At 35.9% G+C, this 10,306-nt stretch overlaps 1 protein-coding gene across 7 annotated transcripts in view; it reads left to right on the top strand.

Annotated features, from left to right (window-relative positions):
• The window catches only part of HMBOX1 (homeobox containing 1), a 224,998-nt gene that overhangs the window by 69,239 nt on the left and 145,453 nt on the right, over positions 1–10,306 (top strand). For 5 of the 7 annotated variants that reach the window (XM_027853923.1, XM_027853922.1, XM_027853916.1 and 2 more), the window contains exon 2: positions 9,403–9,486. In XM_027853923.1, coding sequence (XP_027709724.1) covers positions 9,464–9,486 — 23 coding nt within the window. In that variant the 5' untranslated portion in view covers positions 9,403–9,463. Of the gene's footprint in view, positions 1–1,513; positions 1,531–9,402; positions 9,508–10,306 lie in introns of those variants that run through there. The other 2 variants (XM_027853917.1, XM_027853924.1) reach the window with 2 other exon arrangements.

The following is a 10,306-nucleotide window of genomic DNA, read 5'->3' as shown; positions in this document are numbered from 1 at the left end:
GAGATCCCGAAGCCCAGGTGGTCAAGCAGGCAAACACCAACAGCTGTACCCCCGAGTGCCTCAGTGAGGGTGGGGTAACTGGTGGAAACCAACTCAGAAAACCACCAGGTGCCTCGGCATTCTTCAGCAAAGAAGTCTCCTAGTGCCTCAACAGAAATAAGGGAGGCAGCACTGCAAGGGGCCCCAGGCAGATAAACACCTGGCAGCACTTATCTAAAAGGAGCTAAACAAAGCTAAACTTATCTTAAAGGAGCTAAACAAAGCTAAAAAAAAATCAGGCAACCTAGATTTACCTGAAAGTCCCATCCTTGCTGATTTCCAGCCCAACACGAGAAAAGCTGCCAGAACCCTACAGCCTCCAATTGCCAGCATAAGAGGCCCCAGCACACAAAGCCAGTGACCAAGACCTAGGCTCCCAATACAAGAAGCTTGGGTCAGTGCCCTCTGCTCCCCAGCAGGAGAGCTTAATCTCTTTAAAGGCCAGGGAATAAAGAAACACCATGAGTAAAAAGAAACATACGATAGATTCATATTATGAGAAGAGTGAAGATCAAGACAGAAATTCTGAAGAGGATAACACTGTCATCAAACCCATATCTACAACATCAAAAGGGAATATGAACTAGTCTGAAACCCAAAAAGCCTTCTTAGAAGAGCTCAAGAAGGATTTTAAAAGTCAAATGAGAGAGGTAGAGGAGTCCTTTAAAAGTACAGTTGGCCAATTGGAAAAAAAGTACACTGAAGAAAACAAGTCCCTAAAACACACAATTGGCCAATTGGAAAAGAAGTACAATGAAGAAAATAAATCCCTTAAAAATACAATTGACCAATTGGAGAAGAAGGTACAAAATCTAACAGAAAAAAACAATGTTACAAATTAGAATTGAACAAATGGAAACTAATGACTATGAGAAAGCAAGAATCAAACAGAAACAAAAAAATGAAAAAATAGATGAAAACGTAAACTACCTCATGGGTAAAACAGCTGACCTGGAAAATCGATCCAGGAGAGACAATTTAAAAAATATAGGCCTACCTGAAAGTCATGATGAAAAAAAGAGCCTGGACAATATCCTTTAGGAAATCATAAAGGAAAACTTCCCTGAAGTCCTCAAACCTGAAGGTAAAATAACTATAGAAAGAATCCACCGCTCCCCACCTAAAAGAGATCCCAAATTGAAAATGCCAAGGAATATAATAGCTAAATTCCAAAATTACCAGATTAAAGAGAAATTACTGCAAGCAGCCAGAAAAAAACAATTTAAATATCGTGGAACCACAGTCAGGATTGCACAGAACCTTGCAGCCTCTACATTAAAAGACCGTAGGGCATGGAACATGATATTCCATAAGGCAAAGAGCTTGGAATGCAGCCAAGGATCAACTACCCATCGAAAATGAGGGTGATTTTTCAGGAAAGGAGATGAATATTCAACAAAATAGAGGACTTCCAAACCTTCCTGATAAGAAGACCAGAGCTCAACAAAAAATTTGATCTTCAAGTACAAGATTCAAGAGAGACATAAAAAGGTAAATGGCACAGAAAGATACAATAGGTTGTTAATAAGGGCAAAATGTTTACATCCCCACAAGGGAAGATGACACTTATAACTCTTGAGAACTGTATTGTTGTTATACCATGTTAAAGGAGTATTCATAAAGGGGTTGGATATAAGTTGACTTTGATGTAATGATAAAGAAAGTATTTAATCAAGTGGGTTAAATGTATTGAAGTAAGTGCATTAGTCTGAGCTAAAAAGGAGGAGGCAGACAAGGGGAAATTACATTACAGGAAAAGACAGAAAAACCTATTAGAGCAGAGGTAAAGAAGGGAGGGGGATGAGCATTGTTTGAACTTTACTCTCATCAGATTTGGCTTAAGAAGGGAATAACATAATCAGTTAGGTATAGAAATCTAACTTGTACTATAGGTAGTAGGAGGGGAAAGGGGAAAGAAAAGGGAGGGGGGATAGAAGGGAGGGAAGAAGCAGTAAGGGTAAAAGGGAAGAAAAGGGAAAGGGATAATAGAAGAAAGGTGGGACCCCAGGAGGCGCTGGTCAAAAGCAAAACACTAGTGAGGGGGGGAAAGGAGAAAGAAAAGCATAAACCGGGGGGGTGGGGGGGGAAGGATAGAGAAAAAGACACAGATAGTAATCATAACTGTAAATGTGAGTGGGATGAACTCTCCCATAAAATGGAGGCATATAGCAGAGTGGATTAAAAACCATAATCCTACAATATGTTTACAGGAAACACATTTGAAAAAGAGTGACACATACAGAGTAAAGGTAAAAGGCTGAAGCAAAATATATTATGCTTCAGCTGAAGTGAAAAAAAGCAGGGGCAGCAATTCTGATCTCAGACAAAGCAAAAGCAAAAATAGATCTTATCAAAAGAGATAAGGAAGGAAACTACATCCTACTAAAAGGCACCATAGACAATGAAGTAATATCATTACTAAACATATATGCACCAAATGGTATAGCATCCAGATTCCTAGAGGAGAAGTTCAGGGAGTTACAGGAAGAAATAGACAGCAAAACTATACTAGTGGGGGACCTCAGCCTCCGCCTCTCTGAACTAGATAAATCTAACCACAAAATAAACAAGAAAGAAGTTAAGGAGGTGAATAGAACGTTAGAAAAGTTAGGTATGATAGACCTCTGGAGAAAACTGAATGGGGATAGAAAGGAATATACTTTTTTCTCAGTGGTACGTGGCACATACACAAAAACTGACCATGTACTAGGGCATAAAAACTTCATAATCCGATGCAGAAAGGCAGAAATAGTAAATGCATCCTTTTCAGATCATGATGCAATAAAAATTATATGCAATAAAGGGCCATGGAAAGATAGACTAAAAAATAATTGGAAACTAAATAATCTAATCCTAAAAATGATTGGGTCAAAGAACAAATCATAGAAACAATCAATAACTTCATTCAAGAGAATGACAATAATGAGACAACATACCAAAACCTATGGGATGCAGGAAAAGCAGTTCTTAGGGGAAGTTTAATATCTCTAAATGCTTACATACATAAAATAGAAAAAGAGATCAATGAATTGGGCATACAACTAAAAAAAACTAGAAAAAGAACAAATTAAAAATCCTCAATTAAACACCAAATTACAAGTATTGAAAACCAAAGGAAAAATTAGTAAAATTGAAATTAAGAAAACTATTGAACTAATAAATAAAACTAAGAGCTGGTGTTATGAAAAAACCAATAAAATAGATAAACCTTTGGTTAATCTAATTAAAAAAAGAAAGAAGAAAACCAAATTACTAGTATCAAGAATGAAAAGGGTGAAACTACCACCAAGGAAGAAGAAATTAAAACAACAGTTAGGAATTATTTTGCCCAACTATATGCCAACAAATTTGACAATCTTAGTGAAATGGATATATATTTATAAAAATATAAATTGCCCAGATTAACAGAAGAGGAAGTAAAATACTTAAATAACCCCATCTCAGAAAAAGAAATTGAATGAGTCATTGATGAACTCCCTAGGAAAAAATCTCCAGGGCCACATGGATTTACATGCAAATTCTATCAAACATTGAAAGAACAGTTAATTCCAATACTATATAAACTAATTGGTAAAATAGGTAAAGAAGGAATCTTACCAAATTCTTTTTATGATACAAATATGGTGCTGGTACCTAAACCAGGAAGAGTCAAAACAGAGAAAGAAAATTATAGACCAATTTCTCTAATGAATATAGGTGCAAAAATTTTAAACAAAATATTAGCAGATAGATTACAGCAACTTATCACATGAATAATACACTGTGACCAGGTAGGATTTATACCAGGAGTGCAGGGCTGGTTCAATATAAGGAAAACTATCAGCATAATCCATCATATCAACACCAAAACTAACAGAAACCACATGATCATCTCAATAGATGCAGAAAAAGCTTTTGACAAAATACAACAACCATTCCTATTAAAAACACTAGAGAGCATAGGTATAGATGGAGTCTTCCTTAAAATAGTAAATAGCATCTATTTAAAACCTTCAGCAAGCATAATATGTAATGGGGACAAGCTTAGAAGCATTTCCAATAAGATCGAGGGTGAAACAAGGGTGTCCATTATCACCACTGTTATTCAACATCATACTGGAAACATTAGCTTTAGCAATAAGAGAAGAAAAAGACATTGAAGGCATTAGAATAGGCAAAGAAGAAACAAAGCTATCACTCTTTGCAGATGACATGATGTTATACTTAGAGAATCCCAGAGAATCAAGTAAAAATCTACTTGAAATAATAAACAACTTTAGGAAAGTTGCAGGCTATAAAATAAACCCACATAAATCATTGGCATTTCTGTATATTACCAACAAAGCCCAACAGCAAGAGATAGAAAGAGAAAATGCATTTAAACTTACTGTAGACATTATAAAATACTTAGGAGTCTACCTCCCGAAACAAACCCAGGAACTCTATGAACACAATTACAAAGCACTTTCCATGCAAATAAAATCAGATCTAAATAATTGGAAAAACATCAGTTGCTCATGGGTAGGCCGAGCTAATATAATAAAAATGACAATTCTGCCTAAGCTAATTTACTTATTCAGTGCCATACCAATCAAACTACCATGAAATTATTTTATAGAGTTAGAAAAAATAATAACAAGATTCATTTGGAAGAACAACAGGTCCAGAATATCAAGAGAACTAATGAAAAGAAATGCAGGGGAAGGTGGCCTAGCCATTCCAGATCTTAAATTGTATTATAAAGCAGCAATCATCAAAACTGCTTGGTACTGGCTAAGAAATAGAGTGGTGGATCAGTGGAATAGGTTAAGTATGCACGACACAGTAGTCAATGACTATAGTAATCTACTATTTGATAAACCCAAAGACCCCAGCTTCTGGGATAAGAACCTACTCTTTGAAAAAAACTGCTGGGAAAACTGGAAAAGAATATGGCAGAAACTAGGCATAGACCAAAATCTCACACCATATACCAAAATAAAGTCAAAATGGGTACATCATTTAGATATAAAGGCTGATACTATAAGCAAACTGAGAGCGCAAGGAATAGTTTACCTGTCAGATCTATGGAGAACAGAAGAATTCATGACCAAACAGGAGATAGAGAACATTATGAAAAGCAAAATAGATAATTTTGATTACATTAAATTGAAAAGTTTTTGCACAAACAAAGCCAATGCAACTAAGATTAGAAGGAAGGTAGAAAAGTGGGAAAGAATTTTTACAATCAGTATCTCTGATACAGACCTCATTTCTAGAACACATAGAGAATTAAGTCAAATTTATAAGAATACAAGTCATTCCCCAGTTGATAATTGGTCAAAGGATATGAACAGACAGTTCTCAGATGAAGAAATTAAAGCCATCTATAGTCATATGAAAAAATGCTCTAAATCACTATTGATTAGAGAAATGCAAATCAAAACAACTCTGAGGTACCACATCATACGTATCAGAATGGCCAACATGACAAAACAGGAAAATGATAAATGTGGGAGAAGATGTGGGAAAATTGGAACACTAAAGTATTGTCGGTGGAGTTGTGAAATGATCCAACCATTTTGGAGAGCAATTTGGAACTATGCCCAGAGGGCTATAAAAATGTGCATACCCTTTTACCCAGCAATAGCACTTCTAGGGCTATATCCCAAAGAGATCACACAAATGGGAAAAGGACCTACATGTACAAAAATATTCATAGCAGCTCTTTTTATGGTGGCAAAGAATTGGAAATTGAGAGGATGCCCATCACTTGGGGAATGGCTGAGCAAGTTGTGGTATATGAATGTGATGGAATACTATTGTGTTATAAGAAATGATGAACAGGCTGACTTCAGAAAAACGTGGAAAGACTTGTATGGTCTGATGCTGAGTGAAGTGAGCAGAACGAAGAAAACGTTGTACACAATAACAGCCACATTGTGTGATGACTAATATTGATAAACTTAACCCTTCCTGGCAATACAAGGATCTAAGACACCTCCAGAGGCCTTGTGATGGAAAATGCTATCCACACCCAAAGAAAGAACTATGGAAGCCGAATTGTTATTTTTTTTCTCTTCTGTTGAGTTTTGTTTCCTCTTTCTGATGGTTCCTCCTATTGGTTTTAATTTCTACTTACAACATCACTAATGTGAAAATATGTTTAATATGAATGTAAATGTATAGCCCATATGAGATTATGTGCCGTCTTGGGGAGGGTGGTGGGGAAGAAGGGGGAGAAAAATTTTAAACTCAAAAGTATATGGAAGTGATTATTGATAAATCAAAATAAATGAAAAAAATAAAAAAAAATAAAAAAACAAATACAGTTGCTGGGGCAGCTAGGTGGTGCAGTGGATAGAGTGCTGGTCCTGGAATCAGGAGGACCTGATTTCAAATCTGGCCTCAGACCAAACACTTAACACTAGCTGTGTGACCCTGAACAAGTCAGTTAACCCCAATTGCCTAAAAAAATAAAAGGAAAGAAGAGAGGAACACAGTACATCCCATTTGATTAAAAAAAAAACAAAACCTCACCCATAAAATGAGACAGCTGAACCTTCCCTTTGGGGGCAGCTAAGTGGCACAGTGGATAGAGCACCAGCCCTGAAGTCAGGAGGACCTGAGTTCAAATTCGGCCTCAGACCATACACTTTTCATGTACTAGCTGTGTGACCTTGGGCAAGTCACTTAACCCCAATTGCCTCACTTAAAAAAATTTAAAAAAAAAATACAATTGGCCAAATTGGGGAGGGGGGGAGTACACTGAAGAAATCAAGTCTTTAAAAAGTAGACTAGGCCAAATGGCAAAGGAGGCACAAAATCTCACTGAAGAGAAGAACTCCTTAAAAAGTAGAATGGGCCAAATAGAAAAGGAGGTACAAAATCTAATAGAAGGAAGCAATTTGTTAAAAAATTGCAATTGGGCAAGTGGAAGCTAATAATTCTGTGAGATATCAAGAATCAGTCAAACAGAAACAAAAGAATGAAAAAATAGTAGAAAATGTAAATTACTTAATTGGTAAAACAACTGACTTGGAAAACAGGTCCAGGAGAGATAATTGAAAAATTATTGATCTACCTGAGAACCATGATGAAAAAAAGAGCCTAGATATCATCTTTCAGGAAATCATAAAGGAAAATTGCCCTGAGGTTCTAGAACCAGAAAGTAAAATCGTCATGAAAAGAATCCACCAGTCACCTCCTGAAAGAGATCCCAAATTGAAAACGCCAAGAAATATTGTAGCCCAATTCCAAAATTACCACTTCAAAGAGAATACTGCAAGCAAGGCAGAAAGAAACAAATGAAATATCATGGAACCACAGTCATTATTACTCAAGACCTTGCAGCTTCTACATTAAAAGATTGGAGGGTGTGGAGTACGATACTCCATAAGGCAAAGGAGCTTGGATTACAACTGAGGATCAAGTACCCAGCGAAACTGAGCGTAATCTTTCAGGGGAGGAGATGGACATTGAACAAAATAGGGGACTTAGAAACCTTCCTGATGAAAAAAACAGAGCTCAACAGAAAATTTGATCTTCAAATATAAGACTCAAAAGAGACATAAAAAGGTAGACGAGGAAGAAAAAAAACGTGTTATTAATAAGGGCAAACTGTTTACTTACCTAGAAGGGAATATTAACTGTATTGTTATTAGGATGTTTAAAAGGGTGTCCGTAGACAGGGGGCATAGGTATAAGTTGACTTTGATGTGATGATAAAAAAATATAATGAAGTGGTGAAAAGGGATTGTTCTGGGAGAAGAGGAAAGGAGGATGCAGACAAGGGTAAATTACATCACATGAAAAGGCACAAAAACCTATTACAGTATAGGGAAAGAAGGGAGGGAGATGAGCATTGTTTGAACCTTACTCTCATCAGATTTGGCTCAATAAAGGAATAACATAATCAGTTTAGGTATAGAAATCTAACAGTGTATAAGAAGTAGAAGGAGAAAGGAAAGGGAGGGAAGAAGTAATAAGGGGAAAGGAGAAGAAAAGGAAGGGGGCTGATAAAAGGGAGGGCAGACTGAGGGAGGCAGTGGTCGAAAGCAAAACTCTAGTGAGGAGGGAAAGGGAGAAAGGAAAGAGAAAAGCACAAACCGGGGAAAATAGGATGGAGAGAAAGATACGGATAGTAATCATAAGTGTGAATGTGAATGGGATGAACTCTCCCAGAAAACAGACACAGATAGTACAGTGGAACCATAGTTCTATAGTATGTTGTTTAAAATCCTGTATGAACTGATGCTGTGAAATGAGCAGAACCAGGAGAACATTGTACCCAGTAACAGCAACATTGTGTGATGACTGACTTGGATAGACTTACCTCTTCTCACTGATGCAAGGATCTTAGACAACTCCAAAAGACTTATGATGGAAAATGCTATCCACATCCAGAAAAAGGACTTTGGAGTCTGAATGCAGATGGAGGCATACTATTTGCTCTCCTTTTCTTTTGTTGTTTTGTTTTGTTTCTTTTTTCTCGTGGTTCTTCCCATTAGTTCTAATTCTTCTTTACATTGTGACTAATGTGAAAATATTCAGTATGAATGTATAAGTAGAGCCTATATCAGATTGCATGCCATCTTGGGGAGGGGGAGGAAAGGGGAGGAGAAAATTTAAAACTCATAATCTTATGGAATTGAATGTTGAAAACTAAAAATATTTTTTAAAAAGGAAAAAAAGAAAAACCAATAGTCCATGCAGAAGGTGATGAGGGACTATACCAGGGTGGTGAGAGAAGAGGATATCTATGAGGGAAGTTATGAAGGTAAAATGAGCAGTCTTGGCAGTAGATTGGATATGGAGGAGTGAGAAAGCATGAGGAGTTGAGGATGACACACCTAAGTTGCAAGACTAGATGACTAGGAGGAATTGGAAGTGAGTAATAAGACTGTGAGCCCAGTATTCATTTCTTTGAAAAAGAAGTCAGAATGAGTTGGAGGCTAGTAGATGGTTGGACTTGGAAGTCAGAGGGAATTGAAAGAGGATGATAGACTTGGGAGATGGGAATAAAATTTCAAAAATCTGTGGTATCATGCCTTTCTGTAAAGTTCTCATCTTCAAAAGTTTTGAGCAAACATATGTAAACAGTACTGTACTGTGTTTTGTACTGCAGGTTTAAATAACATCTCTCCTATCCTTATAATTGGAAGTATTATGATTGTAGTAATTTTAACTCTAAGGACATTTTTTCCCAAATGAGTAATTTAGAAACTTCAATACCTAATTTGTCTTTGGAAGGTGATTTTTAAAAAATCCTTCAGCCATTATTTGAAACATAGTTAACTGTGTTTTACATTGAGATCATCCTTATGTAATTCATTTTTAAAAGTAAAGTAAAATGCTTTTGAGTAAATGTTAATTCTTTCTGAATTTTCTGTCTCTATACTGCAGAATGGTAAATAACGCTGACACACTTCAAGAAGCATTTTGACTTCCCCTCCTCATGTAAAGTATGCTCAGTTCCTTTCCAGTGGTGTAAGTACCCAATAATTTTCTGTAAGTTCATTTACTTTCATTTTGCTGTGCTTCTATAAGGAAGGGTAAAAATGACTATTACTGATATGTGTTGTTTAATCTAAATTTAAATAAAGAAGTATGCTTTGTCTGAAGAAACATTCAGATGATTTATCTGATGAGCATGAAATAATAAACAAACTTATTACTTTAGTTGCTTCTTTCATGCCAGGGAGTAAATTTTCAATTTTATCTGGCTTCCTTTTCCATCACTGTTTTCACGTATTTTGAACTTAACTGAATTCTGATTATTAATATCACATTTAAGTTGAAAATCATAGTTTTTTTGGTTCTAAAGAGTAGGTATAATCATAAGAACTTAACATAGTGACTTGATCATTCTATTCATTAAATGTAATATCCTTTTAACAAATTGTATGTGGTCAGTATATACCCATCTCAGACACTTGGCTTTATTTTTTGTTTAAAAGATGGTCAAGCCTAGCCACTCATGTAGTTGTTGGCCTTTTCTTGAAGGGAGATAAACAGGGCATCAGTTGAAGTGATGTCATTATATTGTGAACATTTTACCAATGTCAGTTGTATTATAACTCCTAGTTAATATTAAATAGGGCCCTGAAATAGTATTCTGAGAATTTTACAAAACAGGAAAGAAGATCTTATAGCTCATTTGAGAGCCTCTATTGAGCCAAATGCCGAATCTCTTTTATGTGAAGTGTTTAAAAATACTTGATTCAGTTTTTTTTAACAGGAAGTATCCATTATTTACATTGGGGAGATAATTTCACATTGTAATAAATCTTAAATATATATTTTTCCT

The sequence above is a fragment of the Vombatus ursinus genome, unplaced genomic scaffold (genome assembly GCF_900497805.2).
Source record: "Vombatus ursinus unplaced genomic scaffold, bare-nosed wombat genome assembly UNPS02010219.1, whole genome shotgun sequence".
Classification (NCBI taxonomy): domain Eukaryota; kingdom Metazoa; phylum Chordata; class Mammalia; order Diprotodontia; family Vombatidae; genus Vombatus; species Vombatus ursinus.
The sequence above is the reverse complement of the archived record's forward strand: the minus strand, read 5'-3'. Positions and strand labels throughout refer to the sequence as shown.